Below are 21,821 nucleotides of genomic sequence, written 5' to 3'. Positions count from 1 at the left end.
GGATTTCCCATGTATTCCCATTTCACTCATTTACTTCCAAAGGGTTCATTCATTTTACAAATACAAACTTTCAGCGTAAGGAGGAAGAATCATTCTTCTAAAAAGAAAGAAAGAAACCAAAATAGAAAGTACAAATTTCTGAACTTTGTGGCTAAGCCTCACCCGTTCCCATATCGTTCACTTCTCGTTTCCACACTGGTGATTTCAGAGTCTTATCAGCAGCTGCCTCTTCCCTTCACATGTCCACTGGAGCATCTCCAAACTTCTGCCCCCAAATTCTGCACACGTGGGGAGAGAGGACTGTAAAATCCCTGCTGTAACCCCTAAGCCAGGACTCAGTATGGGCTGAGTAAGTCAGTAAGTGAACCAACGAATGCAGGAATTTAAATTTTTTTTTTTTTTGAGAAATCAGCAAGGTGATCTGTCCACAAGCAATTTTATTTGATTTGTGAAATTATGTTAGTTTTCTAGAATAGGGGTACACTCACTCCTCCGTGGGGTTCTGAATGAGGGGCTCTCCAGAGCTGTTTGCTATTACCCAGTGATCAGGGAGGGAAAGACAAGTTCCTGGCCATGAAAATTCTCTCAACATAGGAGAAGATGGTGCTCTGTGCAGCGAGAACATGAACAGGTCTGAGGTCCCTTTCAGATTATTCCAGACAGAACCCTCGTCCTCATTCTCCAGGCCCACCTGCTGTCCAATGAAAGGAGGATAAGGAAAGATCTGCATGGTTTGCATTGCTGGGGAGAAGGGCAGTCTCTTAGCCACTTTGGTGGAGAATCGCCTCTATGGTCTTATCCCTGACACTCTTCAGGAATCTCATGACTGCCGTTCCGCCTGTGCCCCTCTCTTCTAAGGCCTGAGGTGGCCCCGGGAGATGGCTCGTCTTCCGGCCCTTTGCTTTGGGTGCGGCCGTGATGAGGTACTTGGTCACCATGGCGAGGTGGTAGCTGCGCAGGGCTGCCAGGGCCTCCACGCACTGGTTATAGGCTGTCAGAAGCTGACTGTTTCCAGAGGACAGGATGTGGTCCCTCAGGGAAGGAGCGGAGTGAATTTCTTCTATGAAGGCCCTATGGGAAGGAGGCATGTAATCCCTCATTCTGTGCAGAAAATCAGCTGAAAGAAACAAGGCAGAGCAATGCCATGAAACAAGGCAGAACGATGCTGGAGCTCCACGTGGAAAGGTAAGAGAGCCTGTCTGCCTTCCCAGACATCAACACAGCAGATGCTGCTGCTGCCCTCCTAACCGCTCATCCCAATGGCGTCTAATCAACTTGGCTGGCTCTTTTGCATACAGACATCAGATCCTCCAAACGTAGATTGGAGATGAGGCAGGAAAAGAAGCAAGCCCATCACAAATAACTAAGATGGAACCAGCTCTACCGGCCAGGGTATAAATATTTATCATCTACCACATGTGGGCCACATATCTTGCCAGTTACACATGAGGTATATCTACAAATGTAAGGCATGAACCCTTAAACTGATGAGCTAAATACTCTGCTGAATTTTGTTTCCTGAGTGCTTCGTTGCGGAGGGAGTGCTAAGGAAGAGGAAAGTAATAGGGTTTCTAAGGACAGGAAGATAAAGAACGATCAACTGTTTTAGTAGCAGCCTCTTGAAGTCAAATGGTTTAAAAATCAAATCAATAGATATTTATGGGAAATACAGGTAGACGAGAGATCATTTACAGGAAACTCATTATGGGATTAATATTAGGCATGGTACATCAACTACTAACCTCATCAAACCAAAATTCTGTGAAAAGTGATCATGGTTCTATAGAACAGACTTTTGTGGATGAGACTGGACCCTATGACACCGAATTCTAGTCATTGATTTTTTCTTAATCCAACTTGAAAACTCTGTACCAGGAAGTGCCTTTTTGCAGCTGTTGAACATTAGGCTTGATGCCGGCAGGTAAGGAAAGGAGCCATTTCAAGCTTGTAAAACGGCAGAACCCCTCTTCTGGTCTACGTAGCCTTGGCTTGCGGCCACACCATTTTTACGGAATGGGCTTCACGGGAGGAGCCCATCCCCATCCCCAGCTGCATCCAGACCTGGCAACATAGTATCACAGCCCTGGATCTGCAGATCTCTCCCCCACTCTGCAGAAGCAAGCTACTGCCTAAGGACCCAAACAAAGTTACAGGGAACAGCTGGAAATATAGGAATGTTTTAAGATTTAGAAACAAAACCCAATATTCAGCTGAGCTCTGATACTGATTGGCTTGACAGTCCCAGACGGCAGGTGCACAGTCTCCTGGTTGATCTGGAGAAGTATAGACTTCCTGAGAGTTTCATTTACTTACTTGGACATATCAGTTGATAAAAACACCACTGTTCTTCCTCCCTGTTAAGGAAAAAACAAGAAAAAGAAAAACGTCCGACTTACCGCTTTCCTTGCTGTGACGAACACCCAAGAATTCATCAAAGGCATGCAGCACTGTGCTCTGAGCAGCGCTCGCGCCGGAGTAATGCAGGGGCTCTTTGGAGACGCCTTCATATAACAACCCCGCAGGCATTGCTGGGTTATCCTTCCAGCTAGGCGAGAGTAAAAGTCAGAGAGAAGAAGTGGGTGCTAGGAGTTAAGAGTATATTTTCTGATATGGAAACAGAGATTGAGCGAGAAAGTGAACACAATTTCAATGGCAACTTTAGGGCAAGAGGCTGGATATCTTTGTAGGATGTGTACTTAAGCATTATCTTGACCCAACTTCCTAACAGGCCAGCCCTTCTCTTTGCTCATATAAAGGACTGTTCCAGAGAAGTAAAAGATATTTAGAGAGAAATCATTGGCATCGGTCCTATGACATGTTTTTGGAAATTTCAATTATAAAGATGACGTCAGTGCTGATCAACAGGAACCATTAACATAGGGGATCTGGACCAATCTTCACTCCCTCTGCTAATCTCAACCTTGATGACCTTGATGCCCGTAACTCCACAAGTAGAGTTTTGAAAATACATGCGCGTGCACACACACACACACCCCAAACACCGACACAAACACACAAATATACATACAAATACACACACATCTTTTCCCTTCCCTAAAAGTTATAGCTATAACAGTTTTCACATTAAACTTCAGTTCTAAATGCTACCTAACTTCATGGGAATGCCTTTATCATATAGTGTGTTGATGGTAGGTGTTAATAATAAGGGTAGCAGCAAAGAGAACACAATACAGCCATGCAGATCACCAGAATCTACGGTCAAGGACAGGAGGAAGGACCGGAATTAAGGCTCAGATTAAATGGTTTTTCCTTCCTTCTCTCTCCTCTCTTCTCTTCTTTTCTCTCCTCTTCTGTCGCCCTGATTCCACGTCTTCATCTTTTTGTCCTTGAGTCCCCCTCTTCCTGAGGACCCAAGCCACTTTACTCAGTTCGCTGTCTGACTTTTTATAGGGTCTTGAACCGTCACAGAGTGTATGTGGGTGACTCCACAATGAGACAGTCAGCAGCGCCAAGAACACACCACATCTGCCCTTACGACGCTTTACAGTTTACGTATCACAGTCACATCCATTTTCTTGTTTGTCCTCTTTGGAGTAGATCAAGGCAGGCATTTTAAAATCCATTTTACAGATAAAGAAATAAAGACGCAAGGCACTAAGTCTCTAGGACCACGTTGTTAGAGAGAGAGGGAACCAGAACTTGACCCCCAAACTTGTCATTTTCTAGTTTCACTTCCCAAGACCACCCACGGGTAAATTTCTACTTTTACTAAAGAACAGAATCGTTTCCTTTTATTGCCGGGAACCCTGTTGTTAAGGGTTTTAAATAACAGGCTTATATTGATGTCTCTCCTTCTTCCTGTAATTCTACAAGTCATTCTGCTGGAGAGAAGGGAAACACACACATCTCGCACACACAAAAGCCGCAGACAGACTGCTCAACTCGCATCCGTGACCTTTTCCAAATACTTCTCTGAGGTAGGAAATGCTATTGTTTTCTTTGGGGGCTGTTTTGCGTTGCCTGTTCTGTGGTTTCACTGGATGAATATCGTAGTGGCCTTTGCAGTTGTAGCAATATCACTATGGAAAGAGATGACACTGCACAGCAGGGCAGGGGACAAGTTAGAGGAAACCAGGGAGGATTCTGAGTCTAAGATCACAACCTGCTGTAGCTCTTAGGAGAGAGCGCTCTATCTTAAGCAGATATGGAATGGAATCTCAGCTTTGATACTTAGTAACTCTGAGCCTTGGGTGAGTTAATTAACTTCCTGGAGCATCAGTTTCCTCATCCCAGTAATATTAGTATCTACCTTACTGGGTTGTGAGAACTAATTAAAATAATACCTGGTCCGTGCCTGAAAACTATTAAGCATTTGATAAATATTAGCCGTTTTATCATATTATTCACAGTGAATTTGAACCTCTGCTCCCTCCTTTTGTAACTTTGTACAAACCCTTCTGAGTCTCAGTTCTCCTGACTTGTACCTACTTCCTGAAGCTGCTGGAAGAATCAAGTGGATTCCACAAAGGTCTACTGACTCCGCAGAGTTCAGGACACTGGTCCAATAAAATTTCTAAGCAACATTTTATGGGGCAGAAATATTGAAGACCAGACCACTATTGTGTGGTAAGTGGACCAAACACGATGGCTGTACTGGTTCAGATTTTATTCTCTGTAATCCTGTTGATGGTCTCATATAGTCACTTTGGTCTCCTTCTCTAGTTCCTTCCCTTCACGACCACTTCTACGTGCTGGACACTCTCAGGACTCATTCCTTGGGCTTCTCACTACTCTCACTTCCCAAGTGATCTCATCTAAGTCTCCTGGATTTCAAAGCCAACTATATTAGGATTACTGACAAATGTGCACCTGGACCTGGATCTCTGCCCTGTATTCCAGAGACGTGTATTCAACTGCCTACTAGACATCTCCATGGGAGGGGACACATCCCAAACTGACCTCTCGATTCCCCCTTCCTTTGGCCAGACCTGCCCCTCCCATGTCTCCACCTTCAGAGAAAGGAAAATGGCAGCTCCATTCTTTCCATGGATCCGGCCACACACCTCGAGTCCTCTCTGAAGGACCTCATTCTCTTCCATTCTACGTGCAATCCCAGAGCAGATAACTTCAGTCCACATCCAGAACTGCCTGTTTCTCAAGGCCTCTTCTGCTCCTGCCTAGTCCAGGCCACCACCCTGGACTGTAGTCAGAGTTTCTTAGGTGCGTTCCTCGGTCCATTCTATTCCCCACTCAGAAGACAGCGTGGCGATTTGCGACTTCACACAGCTCGTGTCATTCTTCTCAAAACTTGCCTGTGGTGCTCACCCCACTCAGAACAGGAGCCAACGAGCCTCTACGTGATCTGGTCCCCCCACCGCTTGTATTTCTCATTCTCCCCACATTTACTCCATGGGAGCACTGCTGGGCTCGGTGCAGCTCTTCCTCCAAAAGTGCTTCCACCCCAGGGTCATTATGATGCTTGTTCCTTTCAGGCGGAGCTGGTACCTGGGTGGTTTGCTACTCTTCCTCACCTCCTTCACATATCTGCTTAAGCATCCTTTAGAAATGTGGCATTCGCAGATCACAATAAATAAATAAGGACTTCGGCTACCACCCCTAACACTGCATAATGCTCTATTATCCTACTTTCAAGTTTCCTGTATCTCTTCTTGTTGTAACACATCGAGTATGGTATTGCCTTTGTTATATTTATTTACTCATTATCTGTCTCCCGTGATTAAACTGTAAGCACCACACAGGAATGAAGTTGCTGTTTTTACTGCTCCATCCCCAGCACCGAGAACTGTGCCTGGCATTTTGTCAGCCCTCGCTAAGTATTTGGTCAATGAGTGAATGAAAAACTAGCCCTCTATAATTAGGCATTATCTACGTAGAATATGTAAATCCAAGTGTATTTGTTGAAAGGACCTGGTCAGCTTAAAAGAAGATGATCGAGAAAAAAAGAGCATGAAAGTCAAAAAAAAAATAAAAGGAAGGCATCTACTTTCAAAACCCATATTCTCCAACTATGATGAGATTACTATGAGGAAGAAAAATTGGGTTTCTCTGAATAGCCCAAGGATTGCTCCCATGCATTCTCAGGCCCAAACTGCTGTTTGTGAAGAAAAGGAATTAGTTTCCTTACAAATCTCTGTAGGCAAGTTTATTTTTAACATTTCTTGTAGCATATTTCTAGCAAACCCCAGAAAAGGGGAAGTTTAAACAGGAAAAAAAAAAAGAAAGGAAAAGAGATGACTTTTATCCATAGGGGCTAACTTCCCTGAGGAATTTGACGTGAGTCAGAAATAAAGGGACTATGTTTTACAGATGGAATTTCTTAATGCTCCTAAATAAAAATGTTTTTTTAAAAAGTCAACAGAAATAATGAGTCAAGCATCAGACAAATCAAGAACACAGGAGCAGATTTAGACTTTTCAAGACAGCCCTACTGGGAACTCTCAACCACCCAGATGCTTTTGGCCACCAACACGTTTAGGATTGGCTACTGGCCACTTAGTTGAGCTACGTGGGAAATAATTTTGAGGATCAGAAATAGAAAAGAGGCCTTTATGTAGATCACAGATAAAAGGCATCACTGACTCAGAACTTATCTTAATGAAAATGAAGTCACCCTTTGGTATCCATTTAACTATGATAGATGGAATTCTAAAAATGTTGTCCCAAGATTCCCATTCTAACTCCTAGAACTATTAATATGATAAGAAAGCATGCCTGTCGATATGATATATCATAAGGCAAGGCAAAAGGGACCTTGAAGGTGTAACTAAGGTCACTAATGAGAGACCTTAACATAGGCAGTTATCCTGGATTATCTAGGGGAGCTTAATCTAATCACACAAGACCTTAAAAGCAGGGAGTTTTCTCTGGCTGATGACAGGAGATCTCTGAATTACCAGAAGGATTGGAAATATCACTGCTGACTTGGAAAGCATACTGGAGGCTTCTAGAAGCTGACAGCAGATTCTGCCAGGAACGAATGAGAGACCTCAGTTCCCAACCCACAAAGAGCTGATTCTACCAAAGACCTGAATGAGTTTGGAAGTGAATTCTCCCCCAGATTCTCCAGATAAGAGCTCAAGCCCAGCAGGTCCCGACTTCAGCCTTTTGAGACCCTAAACAGAGAACCAAGCCGAGCTCACCCAGACTTGTGACCTACAGGGGTGTGAGGTAATAAGTGAGCCTTGCTAAGTTGTGGTGATTTGTTATGGAACAGCGGCAACTAACCCCAACTCAGAGAGCAAACTGAAGCACAAGGAGATTTTCCAGAATTAGGTCTTCCTAAAACGCAGTCTATTTAAAACGTGTTGGAAAAATGGCCCTTTTGTTCTCCCCTCTGATCCTACCAAAGCCTGGCTGCATGCTTTGCTTAATATTTGTTGCTAGAATCTCTATTTTACGATCAGATCTTTGTATTGACCCTGGCTACATGCAAAAGATACAGAGAGCAAAAAGAGTTCCACAGGATGAATAATCCCTTTGTCGGGGTTTCAGGAGTGAAGGGTACATAGGAAGGTGTAAATTGTGAGATACGCTCTCAATTCCACTCCTTTGCTCTTCCCCTTTCCTTCTCTTTTCCCCATAAAACCAGGTACGTGTTACTCTCAAGTTATTCTCTAGAAATTTTGCTTCCACTCACTACCCCTACAATGAGGGGTCCCCACCCAGGCTGGCCTCCCCTGAGAATGTCTCATACTACAGACCTACCCAATCTAGAGAAAATACTTAATACACATGGTCACTCCCTTCGAGCACCCATGGAATATACCACTAAATCTACGGATGAATCAGTACATCTATTGATGTTGGAATTCGGCATGACTCTTGCTACATCCAGACACAGCTTCATATTCTTCCTACCAGCAGCGTTTCAGGCACCTCCTAGTTATCAAGATGGTGCTTTAGATGATGTCTATTTCACATTTTCACCTCTTCCATCCATCACCTCCACCTTTCACTCTTCACCATTAAAACAAAAACAAAAACTTAGTTTCTCTCAGTTAATGTGAATAGGAAAGCAATCTCATTAAAACATGTCACGTTATGACAAATGTATTTAAAATAAGACATGTATCTAAGAGTAGAGTTCTCTATCTGGAGAAATTGCAGGCCAGGTGACCAAAGAAGAACACCAGAAGTATGAAAAACTGTCTTTGTTGTAGCTATTCCAAGAATGTTAGAAGGAAGCTTTTAAGCTACTGCCTATGCCTCCACCTGCCTGCATAACAGGCGGGAGAAAAGATACACATAATCGAGCTTTGTGGGTGGCACACTGGGCTGTGTTCCCCTCTGTCATCCAGTGGTTTTCTAAGGTGAGTACATTGAACCGAAAGTGATGGCCTCAGGACAATTACCCTAAACTTAAATATTCAATCCTTCAGTGTCATTTATCATGCAAATGGTTCCCCACTTCTTTTATCCAGGAACGGATCCTGGTGATTCCTTTGTTAGCAAGGGTTACTTGGTGTGTTTCTTCCTCTGGGAAGCTTCTGTCTGTTTCTCCCCTCATAAATCTGGGAAAGGCTACAGATGTCTCATGCAGGAGAAGAGTTGAACTGTACTTACCCAGAGAAGAAGATCCGGATGACTGTGTAAAAGATGTCTGGATCTACATAATCTAGAGGAGCAATCAAAATGTGAACTTTACTACAGGCAAAAAAAGCAATTGGTTCCACATGCACGGGCTCTGCTGCCCTCCCAGGACACCCCCTCTATCTGATCTGCACAGAAACCTGGAGGGAACACAGCAGCAGGAGGGGGAGGAATGTTCCCTTCTGTCGCTCCCCTCACTGGCGCTGACGGGAGGGTTAAACGGTTCCAAATGCTGCCTTTTTCTATTTGTGGTTACTTCCCTCTTCTGCACTTAACAACAATCACCAAAAAGAGAGGTCAAGGCCATCTTTAAAAAATTAGTATTTTAAACAGCCAGAGAGAATGAAGGAATGTGGGAAGCAGAAAGGAGAAAAGCAGAGAGAAAGAATCTGCTCTCTTCAAGGCTTTCAGAAGAGAGGACCCCTGAACCCCTGGGTGCATTTCTGTGTCGTCAACAAAGGGCAGAGAGTGGAGGATCCTCTGCTCAGGCTCTGCCACACTTGGTCGGACACAGGCTCACTCATTAGTCCGTGCAGCTCGTTGTGTGTGTGTCTGTTGTTGTTGTTGTGTCTGTTGTTGTTGTTGTTTCTGTTTGGGGGGGTTTTTCTTTTGACGGTGCCACATGTGGGACCTTAGTTCCCCAACCAGGGATCCAATCCACGGCCTCTGCATTGGAAGCACCTAGTCTTAACCACTGGACCACAGGGAAGTCCCTATGCTGCTATTTTGAATGTAAGCCAATGCGTGGGGATAACTGATCCCACTCGCTTGTTAACTTGTGTGTGTAAGGAAGCACGTCCTCACGTTTGCACCGAATTTCTTTTCATCCACTTTTGAACGTTATTCTCTCTTCTTCTCACAATGGGGCCCCTCTGGGAGCTGACATGTTCCTCTCATCCAGATTCCTGTCTATGTCTCTTTGTTTCGGAGAAAAAAAGAAACATCTGTTTGATGAGACCTAAATAATGGCATCTCTACACCATCAATTGACCTTTTCCACCATCACACCTGATCTCTGGTCTTCCATCTCTGTCTTCTCTGAAGCCCCCTGGGCTCAGGTAACTCACATCTCCCATCAGCCTCAGGGCTTCCCAGGGCCTCTGAGGGCTGTCACATCCTCCCTGCTCATTTGCGACACCATCCCATGTGCTGGACTTTTCTCTGGGCCCTATTTCTGGGCCTTTCCCATTTGGTGCTCTGTTCCCACAAATATGCTAAGTACTACGTACAAATTTTTGCTGAAGCAGTAATGACTGGAGATAATTTAATGTTTTACCCAACTTATCATATTTAAGGAGGAAAAGCCAAATGATTACTTCAGTAAATGTGAGATAATTTTTTCTTTTTTCTTTTTTGGCTGTACCACATGGCTTGCAGAATCTCAGTTCCCTGATCAGGAACTGAATCCAGGCCCTCAGCAGTGAAAGCGCAGAGTCCTAACCACTGGGCTGCCAGGGAATTCCCACATGTGAGATAAGTTTGATGTAAAATTTTCAATAGATATAAAAAAATCCATTCATGATTAAGACAAACAAAAACTTTTAGCTAATTAGGAATAGGAGGGAACATCCTTAAGCTGATCAAAGGAAGCCACAGAAAGCCTCCAGTGCACGTTACACTTAACGTTGAAATATTAAACATGTCTTTTAAAATGTCGGACAAAACCAAGTATCAGCACGTCCATTCAACACCGTGTTAGGCATCCCCTCGCCTGAAGAACAAGAATAAAAATTGAAAGAAAAAAGTTATGAGTATTTAAATGAAAAAACAAAACAATGTTATTCTCAAATAATATGATTTCTACATAGAAAACCTAGATAATCAACAGATCATCATTAGAATGAATAAGAGTGTTTATCAAAGGGCTAGATTCAAGGTTCACACTAAATATCAATTTCATTCTATAAACCAAGAACAAACAGGAATTAGTTCAGTCAAAAGACGCCATGTTGGCTAGAAACAAAAATATAAAGTAACTATGAATAAAGCAGACTGTATCTCAATCTCTTACGTTGAAATAAGTCAAAGTAATTTAAGAAAATGTGTCTTTGTTCATGGACAAGAAAACTCAGTATCAATATCCAGGAAAATAAACGTATCAAAGAAGAGTTTTTTGTTTTGTTTTGTTTATTTTGTTTTTATTGTATATTCAAATATTTAATGTAATTACTGATATGTTTGGGTTATATATACACTTTTATTTATTTTGTCTTTGTCTCCTATCCTCTGTTCCCTTTTTTCTTCTTTTTTGACTTTCATGAAAAGATGTTTTAAATTATTTTATTTCCCCCCTTATTATCATTAGTTTCCCCCTCTTAATGCTATTCTTTTAGTAGTCATTCTTGAGATTACAACAGGTAGCTTTGATTCAACAGATCTACGAAATTGAGTACTTTGACCACTTCCCAATCAATACAAGGTCTGTAGAATACTTTATCCTCTTTAACCCCTTTGCCTTTTGTGCTATTGTTAGCATTTATTTTATTTCTACGTACATTTTAAACCTACATTATTTTGTTGTATAAATTCAATAATCATTTGAATTTAACCACATAGTTACCATCTCTTGCTCTTCATTCTGTCCTGTATCCTGTGCTTACATCCGGAATCTTTGTACTTTTGCCCGAAGAACTCAATCGAATATTTATTTTAGTGTGGGTCCTTTGGCAATAAGTTTTCAGAGTTTTTATTTGCCTGAAAATATCTTTGTTTTAATTTCAAATTTGAAAGATATTTTGGCTAGGTGTGTAATGCCAAATTGGAAGTTATTTTCTTTCTGCACTTCAGTGGCACCATTCCATTTTCTTGGTTTCTTTTTTTCTGTTGACGAGTCTTCTTATTTCTTTAAAGAAGAGTTTTCTATCTGGATAAATTTCAGGCCATGTGGGAAGAGAAGAACGCCCAGCAATATGAAGACATGATTCCGAGAGCACGTTAATGTCTTTACATTAGTCTCCACCTGTCCATCCGCCCTGATCAGAGGACAGAAGGACCAGATAGAATATCAAAATCAGGTAATTTTTCTCCAAATTAATATACAGATTTAATGCCATTTGAGACAGAATTTTTTTATTGGGATTTGACAAGCTGATTCTAAGTTTATATGAAAAGCAAAGGGTCAAAGACAGGATGCGCGCCCCTGGAGAAGAGAAAAGTGAGGGGGATTTTCTCTACCTGAAAATGAGAAATACTATGAAGCTATGGTTCCTTTAAGACAGATGGTTTTTGTGTGGGGAAAGACAAACAGACAATGAAACAGAATAGGGAGCCTGGAAAGAGATCCAATCATTTAAGAAAATCTGCTGTAAGACAGTGTTAATATTGTAGGTTAGTGATTATTCACAGAAGGGAAATTGAATTTATTTCCTATGTCATACTGTATAGAGATAATAATTATATGTGTATTAAGGGGTGAAAGGTGAAAGACAAACAACATCAACTACAGAAAAAAATGTAGAAAAATATATCCATGACCTCTGATTATGAAATTATATCTTATGCCACACTTCCTAAAAATAAACTGTTACAAAAGAAACTACAAATACTTTGACTATACTTAAATTAAGAACTTCTGCTTTCACAAGGCAGAATGAGAAAAACCACAACACTTGCAATCCATAACTAACAAAGATCACCCTCCAGAGTGTACCAAAAACTTATTAAAGGCAATGAGTAAAAGATAAAAGACATTTCCAAAAATAAGGAAAGTCATGCATTTCGCAAATCAGGGACGCACGCGATGAGCACGCAGGAGCACAGGCCCTTCCACCCCCATCCCAGACACACAGACGGTTAACTCATTAGAAAACAGGGAGATGCAAGAGCGACATCATCAGCATGGCAGAATAAGAGTTTTCGACTGTCTTCCCCCCAAAGAACATTGTTTTAGACAGTCACCCGTGGATAAGACAGCATTTGTGGAAGTCCAGGAGTCCAGCGAAAGGTTCCAGAACACCACTGGAGCAAAAAAAAAAAAAAAAATCTAAGAGTAGATGCACTGAAGAGGGTAAGAAGAATATTTCACTTTACCCACATCACCCCTTCCCCAGGGCAGCACAGCACAGGGCCAAGAGAGACCTTCTTGGCACACTCCTGAGGGTGGCAAGAGTGAGCCTTTGCAGATAGGTAGCGAGCAAGTACAGCGGGACTCTGTGGGATTGGGAGAAAGCAAACACACTTGAGAGTTTAGCACTGCCCTAGGGGAAGCAAAGGAAGAATGTCAGCTCCTGGCCTGGCTTTACAGGATCCAAAGAAGGCATGCACGACGATGAGTACTAGAAATTCTGCCACAAGAGGGAGCAAAAAGATTGGAGCAGGTGTATCCATAGACGTGTGAAAAAGCCTAAGAATCCCTACCGGGGCTGACGGAAGGTATTTCTCTCCCTAAACCAGATAGAGAACATCTATTAACGTGGGGCTGGTGAGGGACAAGGGCCACATAAAAACTCTTGCTTCTGGATCTGATGTGTGTACACTTGGGCTGAGAAGGGCAGTTCCTGAAAGCCAGTGCCATTATCCTGCAGGGAGCATAGAAGACCCAAGAAGACACCTGAGTTACGTCTCCCCCCTTTCCTCCCCTGTGTCTTCCTAGAGGAGTGGAAAAATGGCCCCATGGACTGCAGTTTCTGCCCCGATGGCCAAGCCCAGGTGCACTTAGTGGATGGGGCTAGACGTCTTCCAAAGTTGCTGTTGTTATTGTTCAGAAAAACACAAAACACTTTGGTCAAGTATCTTGTTCTTTTAAATCTAAGTGACTCTCAAGAAAAAAACAATGTCTGCTTTTGATTAGTTCACTCTCATCTCATTCTATCATAAGCATTATTTTTGTTTCGCTTGGAAAACCTAAGGAAACTTGTTTTTTCAACTTTTCAGGGGTAGGGATTTAGGTTTTATACTGAGAAGTGGCCTTTAAACAAAACAAAACTCAGCAAATCCTTGCTTTGGCTCAGTACTAAAGCCACAGACCCAGAATCACCGCAGTCTTTTCATATGACGTCATTAATGTTCATCATGGTCATCCTACCCAGAAAGGTAAGGCAGTCAATGCTCCATTACTGACACCCAAAACGAAGCACTGTAGGTACATAACTGAAATATACATCTGATCGACCTGACCACCAAACTGTCTTTTTTGGGTAATTCCCACTTTTTTTTTTTTTTTTTTTTTTTTTGCGGTACTCGGGCCTGTCACTGTTGTGGCCTCTCCCGTTGCGGAGCACAGGCTCCGGACGCGCAGGCTCAGCGGTCATGGCTCACGGGCCCAGCCGCTCCGCGGCATGTGGGATCCTCCCGGACCGGGGCACGAACCCGCGTCTCCTGCATCGGCAGGCGGACTCTCAACCACTGCGCCACCAGGGAAGCCCGTAATTCCCACTTTTAAAGCCACATATTTCCACTGAGTGTCTCACCATCACCTTAAATGTGACATGTTTCAAAGCAAGTATTGTTTCCTTTCCCTGTGTTCCCTATTTACTTTGAAAATCAACCTGCCAACCAAGCAGAACTTGATTCAATCTTCCAAATAACAGATCTTTGCCAGAGGCCTCGTGACTTTTTTCAACCAGCTTTGAAATCATACGTATGTGTATACCCTTGACCCCTCCTCCTGCCTTGGCTCACACCTAAGCTCTGCCAATCCTCAGCCCTTCTCCTCGGGGAGTCTTGTTTATTTCTCCTGTGGCTCCATCCCTTGCCCCATTCCTGGGTGTGGCAGCATTGCTGATAGGGTTTAAGCAGCTATAGATGCCTGGATGAGACCGGGGCTTAAATCTGAGGGTAAACAGGAGTTAAGTAGGCAGAGGGTGAGTTAGGAAGAATGTCTGAGGCAGAAGGAATAGTCCGTACACGAGCCTTGAAGTGGAAGAAGTTCTTTTCAGGAGCTAAAAGCTAGTGTCAGAAAGAATAAGTGAAGGGAAAGATGATGTGAAATAAATTAAAATTAAAATAGCCTGGGGTCAGTTCATCTTGGGTCTTGCAGAATAGGTTAAGGATTTTGGCCTTATCCTTAGAATAATGGATAAACTAGTGCTTTCGGTTGAAATCTAATGTGATAGACACGTGTAGTTTTAAATTTTCTAGTAGCCATATTTCAAAAGGTAAAAAGAAAAGGAAAAATTAATATCAATCCTATATTTTAGTTAACTCCAAATATCAAAAATACTATCATTTCGGTATGTAATCAATATAAAAATTATCAATGTGGTTTTTAAAATTAATTGTTTGAAATCCTGGGTATATTCTTATAGATTTAAAATTTATTTTATACTTAGAGTGCATTTTAATTCGATGCTGAATTTTCCACAGTTAAGTGAAAGGTAATCTTTCTAACAATGAAGCTGCATCTAACAGAAAAGTATGTGACACTGATTCAGTTTTTCGACTTCAATTTCAATTAGCTAAATTTAAATACAATTAAAAATTTAGGGCTTCCCTGGTGGCGCAGTGGTTGAGAGTCCTCCTGCCGATGCAGGGGACACGGGTTCGTGCCCCGGTCCGGGAGGATCCCACACGCCGCGGAGCGGCTGGGCCCGTGAGCCATGGCCGCTGAGCCTGTGCGTCCGGAGCCTGTGCTCCGCAACGGGAGAGGCCACAGCGGTGAGAGGCCCGCGTACCAAAAAAAAAAAAAAAAAAAAATTTAGTTCCTCAATCACACCGTCCATATAGCAAGTGTTCAGTGGCCGTGTGTGGCTGGAGGTTACCATATTGGACTGTGCCAGGAGGGCAACGGGAGGGTTTTAAGAGTCAAAGTGATGCGACCGATCTGCACTCCTAAGAGTTGGTTCAGGCTTCTGTGAAGAGCATGGATTCGACTAGGTAAAGGACAGATGAGAGAAAGGATTGAGAAGGCCACTGCAGGAGTGCTGGCGGGAGATATGATAGCCAGGTGCAGAGGAAGTGATGGTGGAAACACAGGGAAAGGAAGAGATGACAACAGTACGCCAGAAAGAGACTTCCCTTTGTGGTAATGGAATGTTGTTTTACTTGGACCTATCCTTCCCCTGACAAAAACAACAGAAAGCTGGGTAAATGTGAAAACATCCTAAAGGCCATCAAAGAGCTCAAAAGACAGCAAGGAACCACCGAGCAAACATTGCAAGGGAAAGCAGAAACCCAAGGAGGTAGAAAACAAGACCAGCAGAGATAGTGTTCCCTGAAATCACTTGCCCATCCGGGTTCGCCAGGGCTCTGGTTAGGTGGCTTCTCTGTACGATGGGAGCCCTGGTCCCAGCTTTGGTGAGGAATTTTACACCAGACTCTCCTCATATTATCCGCAGAGCCCCAAATGCCTATACTCACAACTCCGAGTGAATCAGGGCCCCCCTGTACCCCCGTTTGCCACAGGAGACAGAATTAGAACTAACTTTGGCACCAAGCCAAAGAGGATTAAAAAAAAAATCTGTCCCTGAAAAGTCGTGACCTTTTCTTTTGCACATTTTTAGCCCAAGTTCAGTTGTCGGGTCCTTACGTGTTCAACATGATTTAAGATGATCCAGAATTTTAGAGTGCCAAAGAACCAGGAAGAACCAAATACAAATATTTCTCTCTCCTAGCCCCAAAAGTCTGCCTACAGATGATGTTTCAAAGACAATGAACATTACAAGGTGAAAACAAAATCAAGCATAGAAAAAAACATGGCAACCACTGTGAGGACTGAAAAAGGAAGAGAAGGTTAAAAAACAAGAAGGAAACAGAAACCAGTTTCAAATATTAGAATGACCACATCTTTAGGCGTGACTTTGAAAATTCCTGGAAAGGAGGGTTTGTACAGGAAGGGAGTACACAGTTCGTGCTAAAGTTTGGCTCCGAAAGAAGAATGGTTGGGTAAGCTCCATTTGGGGGAGGACAGCAGTGCAGCTGGGCTCTATTTATCAGGCAGAAGAAATTCAACAACCATAAACCACAATCAATCACTAACAAGTCCGTGTGATTCCTTACCCCTTGAAGTTTTTATTGTTCGTGATCATTTTTTTTTTTTTAATTGCTGTACGCAGGCCTCTCACTGTTGTGGCCTCTCCCGCTGCGGAGCACGGGCTCCAGACGCGCAAGCTCAGCGGCCATGCCTCACGGGCCCAGCCGCTCCGCGGCATGTGGGATCCTCCCGGACACGGGAGGGGCACGAACCTGTGTCCCCTGCATCGGCAGGCGGACTCTCAACCACTGCGCCACCAGGGAAGACTGTTATCATTTTTATAATTTTACTTTTCTGGTTACTGTGGCTGCATAACAAACCACTCCAAACTCAGTGGCACAAAATAACCATTGTATTATGCTCACGGACTCAGGGCAGGAATCAGGGCGAGACACAGTGGAGATGGCCTGTCTCTGCTTCTCAGTGGTTGGGTCCTCCGCTGAGGAAATGGAAGAGTGAGGATGCCTGGAAAGTGGGAACTCAGACTCATCTGAGGGCTTATTCGCCCCTGTGCTAGGTGCTAATTGGAGCAGCTACAGTTGGCCTCCCTGTGTGGTTTGACATCTTCATTCACAGCCCTGGTGGCCACAGAGTAGATGGAGTTTTTACATGGCGGCTCAGTATACAGGGTGGCAGCTGCAACACTTTTTCTAGCCTTGTCTGGGAAGTCACGCTGTGTCACTTCCGCTGAGTTCTACTGATCGCGAGCATGTCACAAGCCCGCCTACGTCACAAGCCAGGACACGGGCTTTGATGAGAGGAGTACCCGGGCCACATTGTAAAGGAGCCCTGAGGATGGATGGCGGTGTTGTGGCCATTTTTGAAAACTGCAGGCTGATACATTCATCTATTTCGCTGCAGTGACTAGTAGTGAAACCTTTAAAATACAGGATGTCGGGCTTCCCTGGTGGCGCAGTGGTTAAGAGTCCGCCTGCCAATGCAGGGGACACGGGTTCGTGCCCCGGTCTGGGAGGATCCCACATGCCGCGGAGCAGCTGGGCCCGTGAGCCATGGCCGCTGAGCCTGCGCATCCGGAGCCTGTGCTCCGCAGTGGGAGAGGCCACAGCAGTGAGAGGCCCGCGTACCGCAAATAAATAAATAAAATAAAATAAAATAAAATACATGATGTCTGTGTGGGAAAATTTGCCTTTGGGGGACACAAGGGAAATCACCCCATCACCTGCCCAGGCCATCAGACCTCCTGCAGAGGATGATCAAGAAAGCATCAGGGTTGGCCTGGGTTGAATACGTGACTTTGAAAATGAGTGCTAGGGAAGCGTGTGAGAGCCAGACAGGGCTGTGCCACCTTACTGGGACACGCCCTGGGACAGGGTGGAGGGCCTCCTGTGACCTTCCAAACCACTCACTGCTGCTTATGCCTAAGGTCTGAAGACCCTGCAACGCGCCTCTAGCGGTCTTCACATCCTGAGTAATAAACGCAGGCCATCTTGCAAAACTAAAATCCATCTCCCTGAGCTGGGAGAGCTTGTTTGGCAGGAGACCTACTGATGTGATCGGGAGGAATTTACAATTAAAAATCAGGGCAATGGGGAGATGTGAGTCAAACGTGTAAAACAGGGGCCTTGAATGGAAAGAATACATAACCCGGTGACTTCCGATGGACGTCCCAGAGAGTCTGGGATGACAAAGAAATCTATCCTTTGAATGAAAAGTCACAAAGCTGAGTACCATCCGGTCTCCGGCTCCCTCCCTCCTGCCCCGTTTCCTACAAACACTCTCTTTTTCCAGAATCTGTTTTGTTTTCCAGTGAAGAAGGACTTAGGGGAACTGATACTTAGCTGCTTTTCCCTTGCTAAACAGATCACGCCCATTTTCCCCCTTAAATTTTTGAGATTCTTCTGCTAGGGGAAGTTGAAGAGCTGCCCAGACATTGGAGAGGAAGGCAGTTGCCAGAATAATATGTAACCAGTTGCAGCAAGGGTGGGCCCCTTAAGTGGCCACACTTGTGGTAACCCATCCCTGCACTGGTCACAGACGAGGGCTGAAGAAGCCAAGGTCAGTCATGTCCTCCGGTACCAAGGTCACTGCCGGATAAAGCAGGTACAAGCCATGTAGTGTGCCCTTCCCCTCCTCCCAAGCTTCGTGCAAGACCTCAACGCACAAAAAAATACATGGCAGCCGAAGAGAGGAAATTAGCCTAATCGCATGAAAATAGAAAGACTATACCAGGAGAGTATCCCTGCCAACGGAGAGATCAGTTTCCAATAGCATGAGCGGCAGTTACCTAAAACAGAGCTAGCACAGCAGTGCCATCTCATGGACGTTGCCAACCTCCAGGCCCTTTCTGCCCCGCAAGCGATCCCTCAGCCTTCAGGAGCCCCTTACCATGCATTTGTCCCAAGGCTCTGGTGATGTCCTGAATGGAGAGCCGCAGTTGCTGCAGGGCTTGGAGCAGGGAGTCTGGGCTGGGCAGCAAGACGGCATTCACCGCCTGAGCCAGGGCCTGGGGATGAGATTCAGTCTCGTAATGCATTAGCATTCACTGAAGGCCCACTGAGATGCAGTGAGCCTCAGAGATGGGGGAATCCAGGAAGGGCAGCCCTCCGCCTGCTGGACTGTGTGACAGGGCTCCCCAGGGAGTGCTTCTAAACTACATTTGGCCATGAGGTCCTTCTCAAAGGAGAATCTTCCTGGTCACCTCCCAGATGGACCTGGTTAGGTCTTTCTGGATCTTTCCACTGGCTGATACTTCGTGTGCCTCTCAGGGGCCTCACTCTGTCATTTTCCTCCTTTCTGCTTCTTGAGTTATTACACATAATACTCCTGCGTCTTGACTCCTGCGTCTTGACTCAGGACGGCCTCACCCCTGAGCTCTGTCTCACAGAAAATCAGAATTGTGGAGCCCTCAGCTCAGACCCCCCTTCATTAGCAGTCTCGACCTTATCTGAGCTATATTTGGAAGACCAGTATTTTATTCTGTATCTTTCTATGGAATAAACACACGGATAAGAAGTAAAGTGACCCCATAGTTTCACTTCTGAGAGTGCAAGAGGGAGCTGTAATAATTGTAGCCCGATCTGGTCACCCTACAGTAGGTACAGTAGGCACCCAGGGAAGGTGGTGAGGAAGGACAGAGATCTAACTTCAATATCTTCAGGCAGGGCATGGATTCTCTGACAGACACCTGACCTTTCTGGGACCTGCCTGACCCCTAAAGGAATTCAAGTTTACAACCCCAGGGCCAGGTAATCTCAAGGATGGTTCATTTGAACTCAGAGCCCTTGCATGGTAGTTCCAGGCATCAGCATCTCTCTCTGTCTCTGTCTCTCTCTCTCTGCTTAATTCCTTTACATTACTCAGGTATTAACTTTCAGACCTGTCATTTCCCTTGGAAAGCTTTGCCCGACCCTTCAAGTCTGAATTAGGTTTTAGACGTCTTTTCATGAAACACGGCACTTTTTTTCATGTTACTCCCTCCATCGATGCACCCTCCTCCACTGGATCCTGAGCCTCTGTGGAAGCCAGAGCAATGTCTGTCTTATTCCCCCAGATATCCCACTGCCTAGAACAATGCTCGTTTGTTGATGGGTAAACGGTCAACTGCGTGTTTTACAGTAGTTTAGGAAAGGTAGATACCTCTGTGGGCCAGAACTTAAATCTCTTTGCTCAACTAACCAAGTAAGATGAGGCCTGTATTGATGAATTCACTGCAGGGAAAGGGCCTGGGTGGGAAGCAAAGCTCAGACTGACTTTTCATTTAGAAAAAAAAAAGTTCTGTGTGTGGGAAGATACCTTAATCCCGGGTACAGCTGCTTTCTCCACCAAAACAGTCACCAGTATAAAACCACGCAGGCTTTCTCCCCCTGGCAATAAGACAATGGGGTCCAAGTTCCTTGGGAGGGACATGACCACGTGGTTAGAAAGGTCTGGACACAGTGAGTACGCACGGCCCAGCGGTGGCCTCGAGTCAGGTAACTGCTATAGTCCAAGGTGGAACCAGAGGTTGATGCTCTCCTCTCCACAGGGCAGCCCGAAGATGGGCCTCTTCCCTCCAGCAACATTCAGGTAGGAAAGAGACAGATCTGCTCCAGCCCAAGTTCACCTGAGGACTCCCAAGCTAGCATGGCCCGGATGGTCCCAGACCATCTCCCCCACCCCCCACCCCCACCCCGCTGTGGAACTGCTAAAGCACGAGGGGACAAGTAGGGTTGATTCTTCACAGGGCCAGTCCGGGGCCCATTACACCCTTCCCGTTAGGAGCACAGTGTCTTAATGCTGCAGTGACCACAGGCAACAGCTAATTCCATGCTCCTTTCTTACAGACAGAAAACTATGGCCCAAAGAAGCAAAATCGCTTCCCCAGTTGCATCCAGCTGCTTAGTCACTGGACCTGGTCCAGAGCAGTTTCATAGCTCAGGCTAGTGCTCTCTCTCATTAGTCATTTTCCCCCCCAAATTCTGTATTATAATAGTGAAAGCTGAAGACTGTTATAGAGGGATCATTCTTAAATGATCTGTTATCACACGGATTCAAATAGCCCAGAGGCGGATCCAGTCTACAAAACATAAAACTTCATTCCATAAGTCACTTCTGCCTCTAAAACATGAGAAGACATGAAAATCAAACACAAAAGATAACTCAGTCAGGGACCCCCGTAGTTTCAGCAGAGTCACGTTAGTGTGGAAATGGGGTCTTCAGGCTTCATCTCTCCATCTTCTGAGGTACAGCTTTTATACTGAGCCCCTTTATGGAGTTGAGGTTTGGTGACCGGAGAGGCAGTGTCAACTTAGAGGTTAACTGTGCTCCCTGGGGAAACAGGGGCCTAAGAACATCTGGACCAGACTTGCCCCACGAGCTCCAGTCTATGTAATATTTCAAAGGGATTCTGTAGCTGTAGCAGCCACAGCCTGCAATTCGGCCTTTCAGAGAAGTTACAGTGAGACCAGAGATCTTCCTCAGATCATTAGACTTCAAAAAATCACAGAGAACTGGAGAACTGGTGAAGTTTTGGTGTTTGGGGGGGTTTTGGTTTGTTTTTTTGCTCTTCTTACATTGCATTTTACTTGTTTTATTATGTACAAATTGGAAAATGTAGTCAAGAAAATTAATCCCTTAATCTCTACAAAGCAGAGACAACTACTGTTAACTTTGGGGCTGTTGATTTGGGGTACATTTCCTTCTACTATTTTTTCATGCATTTTTATATGTTTTATGTACTATACGTACAATGTGGTATGCTTTCTCTTTTTTTTGCTTGTTGTTTTTATTGTAAGCTTTTACAGTTAGCAAGAATTCTGAAGTGAGTGAAGGATTTCTGAGAACTTACCTGATTTCCAGGGGTCTAGTCCAATTTCAGTTATTGACAAAAGGAAAGAAAAAG

The 21,821-nt window shown here is 44.4% G+C and overlaps 1 protein-coding gene across 1 annotated transcript in view; it reads right to left on the bottom strand.

Moving 5' to 3' along the window:
- Positions 1 to 761: 761 nt before the first annotated feature.
- Positions 762 to 21,821, bottom strand: part of IDO2 (indoleamine 2,3-dioxygenase 2) — a 43,571-nt gene continuing 22,511 nt past the window's right edge. Inside the window, exons 5-10 of the mRNA XM_030833982.2 lie at positions 21,768 to 21,782; positions 20,234 to 20,333; positions 18,827 to 18,944; positions 8,545 to 8,596; positions 2,397 to 2,545; positions 762 to 1,117 (exon numbers count right to left, since the gene is read on the bottom strand). Of these exons, the coding sequence (XP_030689842.2) occupies positions 762 to 1,117; positions 2,397 to 2,545; positions 8,545 to 8,596; positions 18,827 to 18,944; positions 20,234 to 20,333; positions 21,768 to 21,782 (790 nt within the window). The remainder of the gene's footprint in view (positions 1,118 to 2,396; positions 2,546 to 8,544; positions 8,597 to 18,826; positions 18,945 to 20,233; positions 20,334 to 21,767; positions 21,783 to 21,821) is intronic.

The sequence above is a fragment of the Globicephala melas genome, chromosome 21 (genome assembly GCF_963455315.2).
Source record: "Globicephala melas chromosome 21, mGloMel1.2, whole genome shotgun sequence".
Taxonomy (NCBI): Eukaryota; Metazoa; Chordata; class Mammalia; order Artiodactyla; family Delphinidae; genus Globicephala; species Globicephala melas.
Note: the sequence above shows the minus strand (reverse complement) of the source record. Positions and strands in the feature narration are given on the sequence as shown.